Raw genomic sequence first — 20687 nt, 5'->3', positions numbered from 1 at the left:
TGGTCTATATGAGGATATGTCTACTTGATCTTTCCCTTCCTTCTGGATTAGTACTATGGTTGCTTCGGACATCGAGGTCGGCAGACTACCAACGGCAGCCGACCAATTCAGCGTCTTCAGAAGCTCTGGGACCAGCACCTCCCCATATTGTTTGTAAATTTCAGCTGGATGTCCATCTGGACCTGAAGCTTTCCTATTGGGCATATCTGATATAGCTTGCCACATTTCCTTAGATGTTATAGGGGCTTCCAGACTGATCCTATCTGCAGCCGACAGGGACGGGAGATTAGTTCCTTCCAAGAATTTTTCCATCTCACCCCTTTCTACACATTGTGGTGACCTGTATAGCTCGTTATAGTATTCAAAAAACATTTCCCTTATTACCCCGGAATCTGATGAAATCTCCCCCTCCGAAATCTTGATTAGAGGAACTGTTGAGGAGGGAGCATTAGTGCTGGCCAGTATGGCCAACATCCGGCCCACACTCTCCCCCTCCCCAAAGTTTCTCTGTCTCTGGAAAAGTTTCCTATTTTCTGCAACTCTAATACTTTTCATTTTATATTCCTGTTGCTTCCTTACCCAACATTCTTGATTTTCCAGACTTGGATCTGCCACGTACTTTCTCTCTGACACTAACACCTCCTCTCTAATGGCCTCACCCCTTACCCTTGTTTGCTTCTTCACTTTTGATATCTGTTGAATCAAAAGCCCTCTAAGGAACGCTTTTAAGGAATCCCAAACCACCCCTTCCGACGCAGAGCCAGCATTGTGTTCAATAAACTCTCTTAATCTTGCCTTCATTTCCTCTCTATTCCCTATTATCTCCAACCATATTGGGTTTAATGACCATATCCTCTGGCTATCACAGCCCTGCACCCCTATTTTTACTATCAGCGGTGAGTGATCCGACACCCCTCTTGAGCGGTATTCATTTCTCCTTATTAAAGGCTGAATTTCCTGATTGCCGATGGCCAAGTCAATACGGGAGAGGGTGTGGTGAGACCCCGAAAAACAAGAGTATTGTCATGCATTAGGAAAGCGAGCTCTCCATAGGTCGCACCACCCCATCTCCTCAAGAAACTGAACCAGCCGACCCTCAGACACCATGCTCGCCTCCTGCCCAGGGGGAAACCTATCTAGCCTGTTATTCAGCATGGCATTAAAGTCCCCCACTACAATAACAGGCACCCCTTCTTTGTCTTCCATATACCCCACCAACTGTAGCAGGACATCCATCCTAAATGGTGGAGGAATATATAAATTTACTATAACAAAAGGCCTGCCCTCAATCAAACAATACAAAAAAATAAAACAACCCAGCTTATCAATACTGACATCCCTGCAGGAGAACGTCAACCCTCTCTTGACCAAAATACTGACTCCCCTTGAGTAAGAGGAGTACACAGAATGGTACTGTGTCTGAAAATTTTTATTTCTAATTTGTAATTTAGTCTCGTCTGTCAAATGCGTTTCCTGCAGGCATATCAATTCAGTGCCACAAGATTCCAGTTCCAAAAATACAGTGGCCTTTTTAATGGGCTCACTCATCCCCCTTATATTCCAGGAGCTTATACCAAATATTCTCGACTGCATAAAACATTTAACATAAAAAAATACCAGTGGTAGCAAGACTGGGAAAAAGTTAATTCCCTACGTAATAATGTAAACAACAGGGCCGAAGGAGGAAGCTGCACTAAAACCACGCTATTATATAAAAAGAAAAACAACAAAGAAAATAACCCTTCTCTAACATAACGAAACCATTCTAGCTCCAGTGCCCTCCCTCCCAACACCCCCTTGACACTCTGCATCAATTCAACAATGACCCCGAAAATACCCATCAGTGTTACTTTTGTATAAATCTTGTGAAGAAGGGAGGCTCTGGTCGGGAGCAGACGGAGATTCCTCCCGTTTCCACCCCCCATCCCCCAACCCTATTCAGTGTTATATTTAATCTCTTTCTTATCTTTGTGCAATTTAGGTTCATATTCATCTTTACATTCAGCAATACAACTTCTGTTAACCATGTTCTATAATTTTTAACCCTTATTATATTTGAGCCCTTCTTCACACCCCATTGCCTATCTTGGCCAACCCTAGGGACTTTCCTTGTGACCTTATCAACCCCCTCAACCATTTCCATCCAATCCCCTACCCCCCACCCTAAATGAGCATCATTTATCCTAACTATCAATCCCTTCCCACCCCCCCCTCCCCTTCCCTCATCCCCTGAGACCCCATCAACCTCCATCCTAGTTGTGGGTCATCTTCCCTACCATTCCTCCCCCACCCCTCCCCCACAACCCACATCCCCTGCTCCAACACCAAAAGAAAAACCCCAACCCACAACCATTTCGTGTCTCTCATTGAAAACTTTCTCCCGCCAGCCCCTCCCCCTCCGCTGCAAAAAAAAAAAATTCACTTTTAATAATTTAAGTTAATTATGCTCCAGCTCTAAATGTTCAATTTGTTGTCTTCGAGCCACTTTGTGACCCCTCCAACAGAGTCAAAGAAATGGGTTGCCCCTAGGGCCACTATACGCAATCTCGCTGGGTATAACAATGCGTATGGAATTTTATAGTTCCGTAGAGCACGCTTGATATCCGTAAAACCTGCCCTTCTCCTTTGCAGATCCGGAGAGTAGTCTGGATACAGAGAGATTTTAGCGCCGTTGTGAAAGATGTCCCCCTTTTCTCTTGATTTTTGCATCAGTGTCACTTTATCTTTGTAACTAAATAACTTCATGATCATTGGTCTAGAACTACCTTCTGTATAAGTTGTCCTGGTAGGTACTCTATGTGCCCTCTCAATAGCGAAGAAATGCGAAAACGTCTCGGCCCCAAAGACCTCCCTAAGCCATTTCTCCATAAACTCTTCAGGACAGGAGCCCTCACATCTCTCTGGGAGGCCTAATACCCTCACGTTGTGTCTGCGCAGCCTGTTTTCCATTTCATCCATTTTAGAATTATTTGCATCTAGCTGAGCTTTCATTAATTTAACCTCTTGCCGCAATGGGTGTAAAATATCTTCAGCTTGACTAAGCCTATCCTCCACCATGGATGTTCTCTCCCCCACTTTCTGAAGTTCTTGGCTCATGGAACATAACTCTTCCTTTAAACCCCTCAGTTGGTCACACAAGTTACTCAGTGAGCTCCTACAGGAGTTCACTGCACACAGTACATCTTTTAGCGTGGGCTCTGATTCGCTAACTATGCTTAGGTCCGGAATTACTTCAGCAGCTATTCCCGGATGATCTTTCTCAGGACTTTTTTTATTCGCTGTTTTAATATTAGCGGGAGGAGCTGCTGGCGTTTTGCCTAAGCTCTTTCTATCTCCAGTACCACCCGGCTGTGTTTTCTCGTGTGGTAACTGGCTGCCTTTAGCTGGGGATTGCGAGGGAGTATGTGCAAACCTTTCTAGCTTGGCTGCGGCAGACGATGCGGATGCCACTTGATTCCCCTTCTCCTTAGATGAGCGGGTGGACTGGGAAGGAAGGTTCTCCTGGGACTGCTGCTGCTGGTCCTCCCCTTTCTTTCTAGTCATGATAAGCCCTTTGGGAACTATACCAGAGGGTTCCTTTACCAGGTGTGACAGAATTTGGTAGCTGTTAACTTTTAGGGCTCCTACACTCGCCCTGTTACCCCATTAAACATATGTGGCAGATAACAACAGTCTATTTATTCTCCTATATAATCTCCGGTACTATCTTTGTTACCTCCTGCCCCTTCTTCTTTCAGGGGCTAAATCCGACAGCGTGCCCGGGCTGGTCCACTCCTATGCAGCGGCTGTACGGCGTCGCTCTGCGGGTTCAGCGTTCGGCGGGCTCACCGTCCTTCTCTCTCGGGATTCTCTCAGCCTCGCGTGAAGATGTGAGCCATTGCTCGGCAACTGGACGTGGCGGGTCAAGCTGCACAGGGTTCCTCCGGTGGCGCAGCCAGCTTCCGTCACGGCCGGTCTCTCACGATCACCACCAACTCCAGCCCTCCGCGGCCCCCCCTCTCTCCCGGACCGAGGATAGCAAAGGGTCAGCAGAGTCGGCTAGCCGAAGAGGCAGGTGCTGTCAGCAATTGCTCGGAGCTGGTTTAGGCTATTGGAAATGGCAGCATATGGGCTGAAGCAGGGAGAGAGCTCACGCTCCTCCACTCACTCCTGCATCCGGTCACTCCTGTGGAATAACTCTGGTACCAAGGGGAGAAGGTACCGATTCTTAACAGTTATTTTATTAAGTTCACGGTAGTCTATACAAGGGCGAAAAGAGCGATCCTTTTTATTTACAAAAAATATGCCAGAACCTGCTGGGGATGTGGAGGGCTAAATGAAACCCTTTTTTAGGTTCTCATCGATGTACACTTTCAGTGCTCCTTGCTCCAGCTCAGTCAAAGTAAAAATCCTGCCAAAGGGCAATTCGGCTCCGGGAAGAAGCTCGATGGGGCTGTCGTAGGCCTGATGAGGAAGAAGGGTTTCAGCCCCTTTTTTACTAAAGACATCTAAAAAGTCATGGTAGACCTCGGGGACCGACTGGTATAGCTCAGAATCGGTGTTTAGACATAACAGAGCAGTGGATTCACCAGAGTCCTTCAGAATGCAGAACTGTTGGCAGTACTGAGAGGGGAAGGTAACTTCTCCTGTGACCCAGTTTATAGTAGGGTTATGGGCTTGTAGCCACGGCATACCAAGAATAATTAGAAAGAGAGGAGAAGCAATGATGTCCAGGCAAAGTAGTTCTTGGTGCAAGTTGAAGATGGTGACTGGAAGGGGAGCGGATTCTTGTATAACTGGCCCGGATTTTATTGCAGACCCATCGGCCAGGTGAATAGAGAGTCCATGGGCCTTGTATCACAGTGGGATCTGGTGTTTAGCTGCAAAGGATGAGTCCAAGAAGCAGCTACAAGCCCCGGAGTCAATGATAGTGGGAACTTGTAAAGTCTTTCCTGGACCCCACCCCTCTGTGTCTGCCCACACTTCAATCTCTGGCACTTTTCCTCAGAAAAGGAAAGAAGGGACCAGAAATTAAAATTCCAGCAGCCGCAGATACATCTGGATGAGAGGTGCTGACTGCCAAGGGGTGAGTGAGCTCACCATCCATCTCTGTTTGCGACTGAAGTTTCCCCTCTTCTCTCTCCCGCCTCTGAGAGAATACGCTATGGTAATTCAGGGTACTCAGAGCACCGCTTATATCAGAGTTTCCCTTTACACCAAAGGCCACAGTTTTCCCCCTTACATCAGAGTCCTCTTTGTACATCAAAGTTCTCAGTGTTACACCTTAAATCAGGGTTCCTAGAGCATCCCTTATGTTAGAGTCCCCAGAGTTCTCCCTCTACATCAGAGTCTGCAGAGTTCCCCTTACAGTGTAAGGGTACTCTGCAAGTTCAGATGTAAAAGTGGAACTCTGCAGATTCAGATGTAAAAGGGGAATTCTGCGGATTTATATGTAAAAGGGGAACTCTGTGGACTCTGATGTAAAGGGGGACTCTTGTTATTAACTTCATATGATTAGAAATGTTTTTTAATAGCAAAATATATGTATAGTTTATACTATAAAAAAAAATTTTGGTGCGCCGCTAAAGTGTTTGGGTTTGACTTGAAGAAAAGGTGGCAACCCTAACCTGCACATATACTACATGCCAGTCTTAAGTAAGTGCTGGACTCAGCAGGATTAGATGCTTCTTCCCTCCCTAAGCTCTTTGCAGCCTCTGAACTAATTCCAGAGATAAAACGATAACCCTCCTGTTCTTCATGACTCTGGTCCGGCTGCACCTAGAGTATGCTGTCCAGTTCTGGGCACCAGTCCTCAGGAAGGATGTACTGGAAATTGAGCGAGTACAAAGAAGGGCAACAAAGCTAAAAAAGGGTCTGGAGGATATTAGTTATGAGTAAAGGTTGTGAGCACTGAACTTATTCTCTCCGGAGAGGAGACACTTGAGAGGGGATATGATTTCAATATACAAATACCATACTGGTGACCCCACAATAGGGATAAAACTTTTTCGCAGAAGGGAGTTTAACAAGACTCGTGGCCACTCATTAAAATTATAAGAAAAGAGGTTTAACCATAAACTACGTAGAGGGTTCTTTACTGTAAGAGCGGCAAGGATGTGGAATTCCCTTCCACAGGCGGTGGTCTCAGCGGGGGGGCATTGATCATTTCAAGAAACTATTAGATAAGTACCTGAACGACTGCAACATACAGGGGTATACAATGTAATACTGACATATAATCACACACATAGGTTGTACTTGATGGACTTGTGTCTTTTTTCAACCTCACCTGCTATGTAACTATGTAACTCCCTACCCTGGGAATTACAAAACCCAGAGAAAGCTGTGAAACCTACTATCTCCTCTCAGCACAAACACTCTGTAGCCCCTCAAGCTGCATTCATGAGAACCCTGTGTCATTTTTATCTATATTTACATGGTGGCAGGGCCTCGCACTGTCATTATATATATATATATATATGTATATTATCTCACAAAAGTGAGTACACCCCTCACATTTTTGTAAATAATTTATTATATTTTTTCATGTGACAACATTACAGAAATTACACTTTTCTACAATGTAAAGTAGTGAGTGTACATCTTGTATAACAGTGTAAATTTGCTGTCCCCTCAAAAAAGCTCAAAATAACTCAACACACATTAATGTCTAAAAAACTGGCAACAAAAGTGAGTACACCCCTAAGTGAAAATGTACTAATTTGGCCCAAAGTGTCAATATTTTGTGTGCCCCCCCCCCCCCAAAAAAAACTACTCATCATTTTAAAAAAAATACTGGCCCTTTAAGTGTGTTTGGGATGCCAGACACACAGGTGTATGGGAAGCATGACGTGCTGCAATCAATGAAAATAAATAAATAAATACACCTTAAAAAATGACCCTTTAAGTGTGTGCAGGGCGCCAGACCCACAGCTGCTATGGGAAGCATGACCTGTTTGCAATCACGTGATTGCAAACAAGAATCTCTATTGGCTTTCTTTAGTCCTCGGGGTGCTAAGCTCTGCGCCCTGAACTCTCCCTCTAGCATTGTTCCCTGCTGTGGTGTGTGATCGGCAGGTCCTGTGCCTTAACTTTCTCTCACTAATCCCCACAGGTTCGAAGGTGGATGACAGGCGACTTGTGTGAGAGCTGTGAGTATGAGGGGGAGAGGGGGGACATCTAATGTAAAGGGGGGCTCTGATGAGGACATCTGCTGTTAATGGGGGCTCTGATGGGGGCATCTGCTGTAAAGGGAGACTCTGATGGGGATATCTGCTGTAAAGGGGGGCTCTGAGGGGGACATCTGCTGTAAAGGGGCCCTCTGATAGGGACATCTGCTGTAAAGGCGAACTCTGATGGGGGCATCAGCTGTAAAGGGGGGCTCTGATGGGACATCTGCAGTAAAGGGGGGCTCTGATGAGGACATCTAATGTAAAGGGGGCTCTTATGGGGGACATCTAATGTAAAAGGGGGCTTTAATGGGGACATCTAATGCAGTGTTTCTCAACTCCAGTCCTCAAGGCGCCCCAACAGGTCATGTTTTCAGGATTTCCCTCAAATGAACCAGCTGTGGTAATTACTAAGGCAGTGAAACTGATCACATCCCCTGTGCAAAATAATGGAAAGCCTGAAAAGATGACCTGTTGGGGCGCCTTGAGGATTGGAGTTGAGAAACATTGATCTAATGTAAAGGGGGGCTCTGATGGTGACATCTGCTGTAAAGGGGGACTCTGATTGAGACATCTAATGTAAAGGAGGACTCTGATGGTGACATCTAATGTAAAGAAGGACTATCATAGGGACATCTAATGTAAAGGAGGACTCTAATGGGGACATCTAATGTAAAGGGGGACTCTGATGGGGACATCTGCTGTAAAGGAGGACTATCATGGGGACATCTAATGTAAAGGAGGACTCTAATGGGGACACCTAATGTAAAGGGGGGCTCTGATGGGAACATCTGTTGTTTTAAAAAAATGAATGTATGAACCGCTGGCAACAAAAGTGAGTACAGCCCTAAGTAAAAATGTCAAAATTCGGCCCAATTAGCCAGTTTCCCTCCCCAGTGTCATGTGACTCATGTAATTTCTTTGCAGCTGTGGTGGACTGTGCACTAGTCTCTGCTTGGGTGACAGAGGATGAGGAGGATGAGGATGGTTTAGTAAGTCAGTCCACCACCTCCTCTGCATGCTGTGGCTGGATAGTACAGGCAACATCACTAAACAGAGAAAATGGTTCCCTGCCTGAGGATGGACCACGTCCACCAGTGCCTTGAAAAAGTATTCATACCCGTTGAAATTTTCCACATTTTGTCATGTTACAACCAAAAATGTAAATGTATTTTATCGGGATTTTATGTGATAGACCAACACAAAGTGGCACATAATTGTGAAGTGGAAGGAAAATGATAAATGGTTTTCAAAATCTTTTACAAATAAATACCTGAAAAGCGTGGCATACATTGTATATCCCTGTATGTTGTTGTCATTCAGGTGCTTATCTAATAGTTTTTTTAAACTTTAAACTTCTCCACAACTTTATCCCTGACCTGTCTGGTGTGTTCCTTGGTCTTCATGATACTGTTGGTTCACTAAGGTTCTCTAACAAACCCCTGAGGGCTTCACAGAACAGCTACATACTAATATTAAATTACACACAGATGGACTCTATTTACTAATTAGGTAACTTCTGAAAGCAATTGGTTTCACTAGTATCAGAGTAAAGGGGGCTGAATACAAATGCACGCCTAACTTTTTACATATTTATTCGCAAAAAATTGTGTAAAAACATTAATCACTTTCCTTCCATTTCACAAATATGTGCCACTTTGTGTTGGTCTATCACATAAAATCCCAATAAAATAATTGTTTTGTTTTTTGTTGTAACATAACAAAATGTGTAAAATTTCAAGGGGTATGAATACTTTTTCAAGGCACTGTAATTGGATGCACTTTAATCGATGGAAAATAGTGTTTGGTGCACTTTAACTTGAGGACTGCCACTGACAGAAATGTCAAAACTATAAAAAAAAAAAAGAAAAAGTGAAACAACAGCGCCACAGTCAGAAAAACTGTAGCTCACAATTTCAAAAAAGGAGGCAGGCACAGGACAAAAAACAAAAAAAAATAACACACAGCAACCAAAAAAAAGGGTGGGGTATAAAGCACTGTTTACAACACTACATGTTATGTAATGCGGTGTAAAACATTGTACCACGCAGACACACTCCACTGACAAACTACATTATACAGCAGTAAAATTGCACTGACCCACTACAATATACTGCAGTAAAACTGAACTGACACAGTACAGTATACTGCAGTAAAATTGCACTGATGCACTACAATACACTGCGATAAAACTGCACTGACGCACTTCAATATACTGCAGTAAAACTGCACTGACGCACTACAGTATACTGCAGTAAAATTGCACTGACGCACTACAATATACGGCAGTAAAACTGCACTGACGCACTTCAATATACTGCAGTAAAACTGCACTGTTGCACTATAATATACTGCAGTAAAACTGTACTGATGCACTTCAATATACTGCAGTAAACTCGACTGAAGCACTTCAATATACTGCAGCAAAACTGCACTGCTGCACTACAATATACTGCAGTAAAACTGCACTGACACACTTCAATACACTGCAGTAAAACTGCACTGACGCACTACAATATACTGCAGTAAAACTGCACTGACACTACACTGACACACTTTAATATACTGCAGTAAAACTGCCCTGACACACTACACTGACACTAAAGAAAAACTGCATGGATGCACTACACTGACACTGCACTATCACTATATTCACACTACACTGACACTCTACACTCAAAATAGAATCACAGTAGCACACTATAGCACGCTAACTCACTAGTAATGAACAGAGCCCTGCTATATCTATCTCCACTCCAACATCACACTGCAAATGGCTCCTCTGGGAAGGAACCTTTGATAGTATGGGGTGGGTCTATGAGCAATGAGCCATTATAGGGCTAAGTCAACATGACTTTCTCCAATCATGGTTCTGACAGTGCTCTGTGCCCTGATTGTACAAAGCCTGCATTGCTTCAGCCAGTCAGGGCTTAGAATGCAGTGTGACGTGCACAGTGCATTGTGGGGCATTCAGCCGGTTGGCTAAACAAACGGTCAAACATCCTGCCAATTCGGGTGTTTGCCAAATGGATATCCAGCCAATGTTCGGGCTGAAATTTTGCTTGGCTGGAACTGTTCACCCAACACTAGTGGAGAGCTTCAGACAAAGACCTGGAATTAACAGGTACAGTTGTTTCAAAGAAAACAATAAGTAATGCACTCAATCACCGTGGCCTGTGTGCACGCTCACCATGCAAGACTCCATTGTTGAAGAAAAAGCATGTTGAAGCTTTTTTTAAAATTTGCTGCACAACGTTTAGACAAGCCTGTTAAATACTGGGAGAATATAGTCTAGTCAGATGAGGCCAAAATTGAACTCTTTGGATGCAATAATACATACTATGTTAGGAGATCAAATGGCACATCGCCCCAAAAACACCATACCAACAGTAAAGTTTGGAGGTGGGAACATCACGGCGTGGGGCTGTTTTTCTGCTCCCGCTACTGGCAAACTTCATATCATTGAAGGAAGTATGAATGGAAAATTGTACCAAGACATTCTTGATAAAAATCTGCTGCCATCTACCAGGATGATGAAGATTAAACGAGGGCAGACATTTCAGCAAGACATCAATGATCCCAAACACAAAGCCAAGGAAACTTTCAATTGGTTTTAAAGAAAGAAAATAAAGCTGCTGGAATGGTCCAGCCAATCACCTGACTTAAAGTGGTTGTAAACTCAAAAAAAAAAAAAAAATACAATAAACCTGCAAGACAAAAGCATAATGAGCTAGTATGCATCGCATACTAGCTCATTATGAAATACTTACCTTAGATCAAAGCTGTTGCAGCGGTCCCCGTACACAGCTGTGACTGGCGACATGTCTCCCGGAGTTATTTCCGGGTTTAGCGGGCTCTGGCACTGTGATTGGCCAGTCACGGCTATATAACAGCTCCGCAATTGATGCTACAGGGTACTCCCACTATCTTTTGAGGTTTGGACGGGAGGCCCAACTGCCAGTAGACTTGGCCCTTAGCGCGTCCTTAGACCATACCTCAGCAACTTTCCACAGAAGATATTTAGACCGTCTGCCGAGAAGTCTGAAGACTGCTTATGACAAGGCCCAAGCTGCCTCAGATACGAGAGAACAGAGAAACTTATGAAATTTTGACCTCAAGATGCGAGTGCAGGACCTACAGCCTGATGACAGAGTGCTGCTTAGAAACCCGGGTGTTCCTGGAAAGCACAAGTTTGTGTTCTCTGCAAACAGTTGCCAGGACTCCCAGTGTATCATATCTGGTCAGAGGGAAGCACCGGCCCGCTGCAGACCCAGCATCTTATCATCTATTGCCCCTGTCAGAAGCAGTTTGTGTGCAATCACAATCAGATCCACAGTCCACACCCTCGTTCTCTTGGGGGTCTGGACCTGTGACTAGATCCCAGTCTGTGCCCCTTGCTAAATGAAGATGAGAACAGTGAGGATGAAGCGATGGGAATGGATTGGCTGTGGTCGTCTCAAATGTCAGGGCCTGCCACCCCCCCTTCTTCTCCTCCTAAGGTGGCCGACACTGGGATACTCAGGCCAGAGGCTCCTGAGTTTGTGCCTCAAAGTCCATCTTTTGAGGAGTTGGAAGACTCTCAATCCTCACAATTGGCAGCAGATCCTGAAGATTTTCTATCCTACATTGCAGAGCAAGCTGAACCTGATAAGCAGGAAGAAAAGAAAAAACTGTTGATAATGAAGAGACCAGTGTACTAACCCCAGAACCTAAAGAACAGCAAGAGCAAAGGGTTATTCACCCTCCAAAAAGGCTAACATATGACACACTGGGTGAAAGCACTGAGGATGTTGTTCTCACAGGACTCTCAAAGGACTCTTGAAACGTTTGATCCTCTCACCGCTGATTTGGTGGAGGACAACCCTAGCTCACTTCCTGGCACATCTGGCTGGGCCATTCTGATTAAGGTGGTCTGTAGGCAGGACAACCTCCCCTATGCTAATTGGTGGGAGGTTCCTCTGCCAGGTCTTTATGGAAATGCAAACTGTTTGATTTCTTCTGTGAATTAACCTGTTTTCCTCCGCGTGTAACTCTAAAGCATGTAACAGGCTCAAGACTTTACCTCCTTTGGAGGACCAAAGGTTCTTTGGTGGGGGTGTGTGTGTAGCAGGTGCTCTGCATACTCACCACATTGACAAGCTGACCCAGGATTCTCATTAAACACAGACACAGCTTGTCAGCTCTGAACGAGGGACTTCCCCTCTCCCTTTTCCTCCTCGCAGACATGTTCACAGGCAGGACAGCCCACTCTGCCCTTTCCCCTGGTTTTTCATAGGCAGAGTTGAGTCAGCCTATCAAAGGAGGACTGGAGGAGTTGCAAGGAATTCTTGCAGCTGGAGTTTGCAGCACAGGCTGCTTGATTGTAATTGACCCACAGAGAACTACAGATCCCAGGAAGCACTGCTGCATGGGGGAAGTTTTACCTGAGGGGCTTGCTGGGAGGAAACCAGAGCTACCATGAGGGAGACAGGAGTATGGATGAAGAAACAGAGTGCTGTGGTCGTAGATTCGGGAGATCGCCCCTGCCACAGCCAGGGAGACGGTGGCGGGAATCCGGAGCTAAAGGAGGATCCCAAATGCATCCAGATCAGCGTGCGATATTCCTGTAAGGAAAATTTTCAAATTGGGCCCAATTATCCATTTTCCCTGCCTGGTGTCATGTGACTCGTTAGTGTTACAAGGTCTCAGGTGTGAATGGGGAGCAAGTGTGTTATCGACCTCACTCTCATACTGGTCACTGAAAGTTCAACATGGCACCTAATGGCTAAGAACTCTCTGAGGATCTGGAAAAAAGAATTGTTGCTCTACATAAAGATGGCCCAGGCCAGTGATGGTGAACGTTGGCATCCCAGATGTTTTGGAACTACATTTCTCATGATGCTCAACTACACTGAAGAGTGCATGAGCATAATGGGAAATGTAGTTCCAAAACATCTGGGGTGCCAAGGTTCGCCATCACTGGCCTAGGCTATAAGAAGATTGCCAAGACCCAGAAACTGAGCTGCAGCGAGGTGGCCAAGGCCAACAGAACAGTCCTCGCCGTGGTTGACCAAAGAAGTTGAGTGCACATGCTCAGTGTCATATCCAGAGGTTGTCCTTGGGAAATTGAAGTATGAGTGCTGCTAGCAATGCTGCAGAGGTTGAAGGGATGGGAGGTCAGCCTGTCAGTGCTCAGACCATATGCTGCACACTGCATCAAATTGGTCTGCATGGCATTTGTCCCAGAAGGAAGCCTCTAAAGATGATGCACAAGAAAGCCCGCAAACAGTTTGTTGAAGACAAGCAGACTAAGGACATGGGTTACTGGAACCATGTTCTGTGGTCTGATGAGAACAAGATAAACTTATTTGGATCAGATGGTGTCAAGCGTGTGTTGAGGAAACCAGGTGAGGAGTACAAAGACAAGTATGTCTTGCCTACAGTCAAGCATGGTGGTAGGAGTGTCATGGTCTGGAGCTGCATGAGTGCTGCTGACACTGGGGAGCTACAGTTCATTGAGGGAACCATGAATACCAACATGTATTGTGAGATACTAAAGCAGAGCATGATCCCCTCCCTTCAGAGACTGGGCCGCAGGGCAGTATTCCAACATGATAACGACCCCCAAACACACCTCCAAGATGTCCACTGCCTTGCTAAAGAAGCTGAGGGTAAAGATAAAACACTGGCCAAGCATGTCTCCAGACCTAAACCCTATCTGTGGGGCATCCTCAAACGGAAGGTGGAGGAGCGCAAGGTCTCTAACATCCACCAGCTCCTTGATGTCCTCATGGAGGAGTAGAAGAGGACTCCAGTGACAACCTGTGAAGCTCTGGTGAACTCCATGCCCAAGAGGGTTAAGACAGTGCTGGAAAATAATGGTGGGCACACAAAATATTGACACTTTTGGCCCAATTTGGACATTTTCATTTTCATTTACAGGGGTGTACTCACTTTTATTTCCAGTGGTTTAGACCAGTGTTATTCAACCTTTTTTCAACCAAGGCACCCTTTAAAATCTGACAGAATCTCGAGGCACACCAAACCAATAATGTGGAAAAAATTTATTTATTACGTCTTACATCAATGGGATACTTGAGCCTGGGACGATTTACACAACCGCTCTATTCTGGCAGGAATGGATGAGAGACAGACACGGAGCTCCTGGTCCACGGCCCTAAGTCGCTCTCTGTACTTGTTCTTGATGTAGGTTAGGCTTGAAAAGCTCAGTTCACACAAGTATGTAGTAGAGAAGGGTAGTAGAATTGCAATGGCGGTACTTGAAATTACTGAGTACTCACTATTCAATGATACCCAAAACGTATCCAAAGCCACATCTTGAAATTTTATTTTTAATGTGCGATCTGCCCTGATCTCTGCCAGTTGCTCTTGTGCCGCTAGTGGCAAGACTTTTGAGCTATCCAATGCACATGAACTCCAAGGGTTACGGACCCAGTCAAACTCTGCAAAAGCTTCCGAAGGAAAATAGTGACTAAATCTTTCGTCGAGAATTTGTAGGTGTTGGGAGATAAGATCAGAAAGTGTGCTGCCATTTGAATGTGCATTGCACAGGGGAAACATCTCAAGGCTGCCCTGTTCTACAAAGGAGCGCCAGAGTGTCAGCTTGGATCTGAAGCCACGTAATTTGTCAGAAGAGGTGAGAAGATTTTCTTCTTTACCTTGCATTTTAGCACTCAGTTCATTTAGATGTCTAAAAATGTCGGCCAGGTATGCAAGTTTTGCACACCATTGCGTGTCTTCCATCAATTCCGCATATGCAGAGCTCTGTCCTATTAGAAATGTTCTGATTTCTTCTCTTAACTCGTATACTCTGTCCAAGACTTTTCCCCGTGAAAGCCAGCGGACTGCGGTGTGTAACAACAAGCTATGATGCTCTGCTCCCATTTCTGCGCACAGAATTGAAAACAGGCATGTCTTTAAGGGCCGCATTTTTATATAATTTACCATGTTCACTGCTCCATCCAGTACATCTGACAGTTCTTTTGGCAGGGTCTTTGCAACTAGTGCCTCCCTGTGAAGAAAGCAGTGAGTGTTTCGCACAGTTGGATTCTGAACTCTGACTCTGCTGATAAAGCCCTTGGCACTACCCATCATGGCAGCAGCGGCATCAGTGCAGACACTGACACAGTTCTTCCAGCTTAATCCGCCCTGTTCAAGATACTCCGTTGTCACACGATAAATCTCCTCTCCACTTGTTTTCTCAGGTATCGGTTTACAAAAAAAAAATGTCTCCATGATATGGTCCTCGTCTATGAATCGAACATTAGCCAAGAGCTGAGCATGCCCACTTATGTCAGTGGATTCATCAACTTGTAAGGAAAATTTCCCAGTAGATCTGATTTTTTCAAAAACCAGGTTTTCAATATCTGCAGACATGTCATTGATTCGCCTTCCAATTGTACTGTCAGACAGTGGAACTTTTGCAATTTCTTTTGCTGCTTGTGGGCCTAGCATTTTGTTGACAATAGCTGTACATGCTGGCAAAATGACTGTTTCTGCAATTGTGTGTGGCTTCTTAGCTTTAGCTACTATCTCGGCCACTAAATAGCTAGCCTCCAGTGCTTTCTCTGACACTTTTGCACTCTTCATCATGACTTGCTCTTGTTGTTTGTGTTGACTTTTCAAACGAATGAAATATTCTGGTCCCTTGCTGGCTAGTGATGGATGATTTGTTGTCAGGTGTCTTTTAAGTTTGCTTGGAACCATTGCTTCATTTGATAATTTCATACCACATATCAGACACATAGGGAGAGGGCATGATGAAACCCCTGTACAGATGAAACCATATGACAGGTAACTGTCATCATACTGTCTTTTTCTTGTCTTGATGCTGGCCTCCACCACCCTCTCTGCTGAGGTACTTGTGGATGATGAAGTTGATGGCTCCAAATCAGAGCTGGATACTGGAGCCTTTCTTTTCAAAAAACGATCCATGCTAGAAGTAGTTTGTAGCTGCTGAGTTCTGTATTCTGTAATGCAGAGTACAGAGTTCAATACGCTGTACCACACTAGGGTGTGATCGTTGCAATTTTTTATGCCACAGTGTATTTGCGCAGTGGTTTTGCAAACGCATTTATTTTTGTAAAAAATTCACTTCAATGAATTAAAATAAAACACAATATATACCCCAATTTTTGGGTATAGTGTGAAAGATTATGTTATGGTGGGTAAATAGATACCTAACATGTCACGCTTTATAATTGCACACACTCATAAAATGATGAAAAACGATGGTACTTAAAAATCTTTTTAGGTAACGCTTTAAACACCTTTACAGGTTACATGTTTAGAGTTAAAGAGGAGGTCTAGCACTAGAATTATTGCACTCGCTCTAACAAGTGCAGTGATACCTCACATGTGTGGTGTGAATACTGTTTACATATGCGTGTGCGACTTGCGTATCCATTTGCTTCTGTGTGCAAGCACGGAGGGATTGGGGGGGTGCTTAAAAAAAATATTTATTTAACTTTTTTTTCCACAGTTTTTTTTTTTATATCACTTTTAGTCCTATTACAAGGAATGTAAACATCCCTTGTAATAGGAACAAGGATGATAGGTCCTCTTTATGGAGAGATCTGGGGTCAAAAAGACCTCATATCTCTCCTTCTACCTTTAAAAGCAAAAGATTTTAAAAAATTGGATCTTTTACTTTAAAAAAAAAAAAATAGTTTACTTCCAGCCTGGACCGGAAGTCATGGCGTCGCTCCGGTCCTTCAGGGCCATCAAAGGGGATCTAATCTTTTATTTCCTCTTCGACTAGCTGGCCACACCATTGGATTGTTTCTCAGGCAAGATGGTGGGAGAGGGGGACATCCCCCCCCCCACCGCTTCTGAAAGCGTTCCAGTGGCTCAAGAGCCGCTTGGAATGCTTTCATGAAAAAGCCAGCCACTGGCTGTAAAAAACAATACCAAGGTTATGACTGATATCTTCAGCCATAACCCCGGCAAACCATTTCAAATCTGCAACTATGGTCTTGTGAAAAAAAAAAAAACTACATAACTTGTTACAATTAGGGCACTTTCACATTAACTCATTCCATTGCAGGCATGGTGATTTTTTAAAAATGTAATATAATATACATGATGATGATAACTATAATAACTATACTTCAATACTGCAGTTTGGCCGCAGTGCAGGTGTAGCGCAGGGTACCTGCGGTTTTCATGTGCGTTTCCTATAGACTTCTATTATGTCCCTCATTTTTGGTGTGCTTTCAGAAAATGTACCAAAAATGTACTACATAATAGAAGTTTTTGAGAAACCACATGAAAACCGCAGGTACCCTGCGCTACACCTGCATTGTGGCCAAACTGCAGTAATGAAAGATAGCTATCATTATCAATAATAACCCACATAGCCTATGTATATTATATTACATTTTAAAATAAATCACCATACCTGCAATGGAATGAGTTAATGTGAAAATGTCCCAATTGTAACAAGTTATGTAGTTTTTTTTTTTCATCTAAAAACCATGCCTGCAATTAAAAAATGTACATTGATTAAATTACAGGTACAAATACTGTACCAGTGTCTCTTTTCCTCGTTCTTCTCCGCTCAGGGAAAAGCACGCCGCCAGCGTCACTCTGGCATCCGCGGCTCCACAGAGAGCAGTGCGTGCGCCCGACCCTCCCATAGCAACCGATGACGTAATCGGTTGGCTAGACGCGGTCGGAAGCTCTGCACAGCTGCCCGAGTGCCTGTGGCAGCGGGAAGGGAGCTTTTATACAGCGGACCGGTACCGCTGTAATAAAGCTCAACCAAGTGGCCAGCATTTGGGACATGATGTAGCTATATATATATAGCTGCCTATGAACTGGGGTCATTTTGCCACGGCACACCTAGGGACCCGTGGCGGCACACCAGTGTGCCGCGGCACACTGGTTGAGAAACCCTGGTTTAGACATTAATGGCTGTGTGTTGAGTTATTTTGAGGGGACAGCAAATTTACACTGTTATACAAGCTGTACACTCACTACTTTGCATTGTAGCAAAGTGTCATTTCTTCAGTGTTGTCACATGAAAAGATATAATAAAATATTTACAAAAATGTGAGGGGTGTACTCACTTTTGGCGCACGAAAGCCGTGCGCCATCAGTAGAGGCGCACAGGGAGGCACAACGCACATTATCATATTTACAAAATGCTGGGAACAGAGCGCGAATCCCTTATTTACTATAGCGATCTCGGCACACGGGAGAATGCAATCTGTGCACCATGGTGCACGGCATCTTCAATTAAATATTAACAGAAGATGGTGGTGCCAATATTTTATGGGTGATGCGGGGTGATGTGGAGTGATGTGAGTAAGTTTAGAAACAACTGCCCAAGTAACAAATATGCCCCAAATAGAATGAGAAAGTAACTTTTTCAGAGCAAGCCTGCTGTGCCTGCAAGTATGTTTAGAACTATGTGAAATCAATGTAAGCACTGTGCATGCGGCTCTTGTGCTCGTTCAAATTTGTTTGTTCACTGCGCAGACAAAATCTTAGTAAATGTCAAGCAACGTAAATGCAATTGCGTGGATTGAACGGGCGCACCTTTAAACTTGCCTTTTTTTTTTTTACGCTAGCACCTTTATGTATTTTTTTAAGAAGATTTGCACACAGGTCATGTTAGCATGTTACGTTACCAACATGTGACATGCACCTTGTTAAAATTATGTAAAGAGACTCTCACTCCTCTAGCCCCCTCCTAAAAAGGGATTTAACCTTCCCCCTCTGATGCATATGATTTCTTTGGGCTATCTTTTGCTTTTAAGGGGGAACTCCACACTCCATTCTCCAATGCTCTTGTCTCCCCCCTCTAACCCCTTGGATTTCCATGGGCTAACTTTTTTTTTTTTTTTCCATAAAAGTTTTTATTGAAATGATCGTACATTTAACCTTTACATTATGTTTTACAAATGTTATAATATACAAAAGAAGTTTCCATGGTTTATACAGAAATGCAAAGTCTGACAACTTAAGTCATGGAAAAGTGAACATTATGTTTTAATTATTACCAAGTGTATTTTAGTTATTGAGAAAATCTGTACTCACAATAGGTGTAACTGGATTCTAAAATATGGGAACCCTTTATTTATGACATGTCTTTCTTAGCTGATTGCGTTAACCCTTAGATCTTTTGACTTGGCTTATCTTTTCTCAAGGTAGGGTTGGATGTCTATGGGGGGTTATTTGGCACCGAGCTATTAGTTATGATGCTTGTGTGATTTTCCCTTTGGTCGGCTTACGATATGGTGATCAAAGGAGGCTTCCCATGGATAGTGTTTAGAATGAGGGTTTTAGTAATGAGAAACGGGAGGGTAAGATGGATTAAGATTCTAGAGAGGGGATAGTGGGGTGACTGGGGGGGGCGGGTGGGGGGGAGTGAGGACTGCTCTTCAATTGTGTGTCTTTCCTTCCTTCCCTCACATTGAGGGAGGGAGATAATTTAATATCTAGATTTGTATAAGAATCTGAGTTGATGCACTTTATGTTGGGAAGAGAGATTTATAGTAATCTGTTGTTTTACAGTGGTTCCAGCAAGCCCATGTAGTTGTGAATTTTCATGATCAGTTCTTCCATTTCTGCTATTTTGGATATTTTCTGTAACCATTCCCTAATTGAAGGTATGTCTGTTGATCTCCAATGTGTTGGGATGCAGAGTCTCGCTGCATTGACGATATGCATGGCCAGGGATTTGAAGTAATCGTGTTTGGATAGTGTAGTATGATGTAATAGGTATTGAGCGGGGCTAAAGTTTAAGGTGTACGTGGAGACTTGTTCTATGATGGAGTGTACCTCCCTCCAGAAAATCTGGATGGAGTCACACTCCCACCATATATGTATCATGGATCCTACTGCTTTATGACATCTCCAGCATACATCAGGTATTGAGGGAAAAAATTTGTGTAGTCTTGTTGGCGTCCTATACCATTTAGTTATGATTTTGTAGCCATTTTCTTGTATCGCCACATTCATTGACCCTTTAAGTGCGTAAGAGTATATGGTTTCCCAATCTTCCTCCGTCAAATGTAGTTGTAAGTCTGCGTCCCATGCGTATCTTGGGATTTCAGTAGGTGTTGATAGATTATTGTCATGGAGGAGTGAGTAAATTTGAGAGATGATGTGCCTCTGAGGTGAATCACTTGAGCAGAGGGTTTCAAAAATTGTTAATTTCCTCGCCCATATTGCGGTTGAATTTTTAGATGTTAGATAGTGTCTTATTTGTCTATATGACCAGAAAGGGAATGTGGTTGTATGAGACTCTAATTTCAGGTCTTGGTATGATCGTATGATGCCCTTGTTGAAAAATTGGTGGGCTCTTATCTCTTTATGTGGCCATTCTTTCTGTAGAAACATCGTAGTTTCACCAGGTGGGAATTCTAGATCTCCTCGTAGGGAAGTGAGCGGTCCCAAGTGAGTGGATAAGTTATGTAGTGTTATGGCTTTATTAAAGGCCATTAGAGTAGGATATATAAAGGGATGTGTCTTCAGATTCTGAGGCCATAGTCGTGTTGGAAGCCAAGGGAGAATATGTGTGGGGGTGTGTAT

The 20687-nt window shown here is 43.9% G+C and overlaps 1 protein-coding gene across 1 annotated transcript; it reads right to left on the bottom strand.

The window, feature by feature from the left end:
* Window positions 1–11666: 11666 nt before the first annotated feature.
* Window positions 11667–16082, bottom strand: LOC141116547 (SCAN domain-containing protein 3-like). The gene is made up of 2 exons (XM_073608945.1): window positions 14223–16082; window positions 11667–11792 (listed from the first exon to the last, which is right to left on the bottom strand). The coding sequence occupies exons 1-2, from the start codon at window positions 16080–16082 to the stop codon at window positions 11667–11669; spliced, it is 1986 nt and encodes a 661-aa protein (XP_073465046.1).
* Window positions 16083–20687: the final 4605 nt, after the last annotated feature.

The sequence above is a fragment of the Aquarana catesbeiana genome, linkage group LG13 (assembly GCF_042186555.1).
Source record: "Aquarana catesbeiana isolate 2022-GZ linkage group LG13, ASM4218655v1, whole genome shotgun sequence".
Lineage (NCBI taxonomy): Eukaryota > Metazoa > Chordata > Amphibia > Anura > Ranidae > Aquarana > Aquarana catesbeiana.
This window is presented reverse-complemented; position numbering and strand designations above follow the sequence as displayed.

What these genes read in the sequence shown, in the direction of transcription:
- LOC141116547 (XM_073608945.1), bottom strand. Translation starts at nt 16,082, where the DNA reads ATGGATCGTTTTTTGAAAAGAAAGGCTCCAGTATCCAGCTCTGATTTG. An exon ending in GTAAATCGTCCCAGGCTCAA is followed by an intron (nt 11,793 to 14,222) that starts GTATCCCATTGA and finishes CCTGCTTATCAG; the next exon opens with GTTCAGCTTGCTCTGCAATG.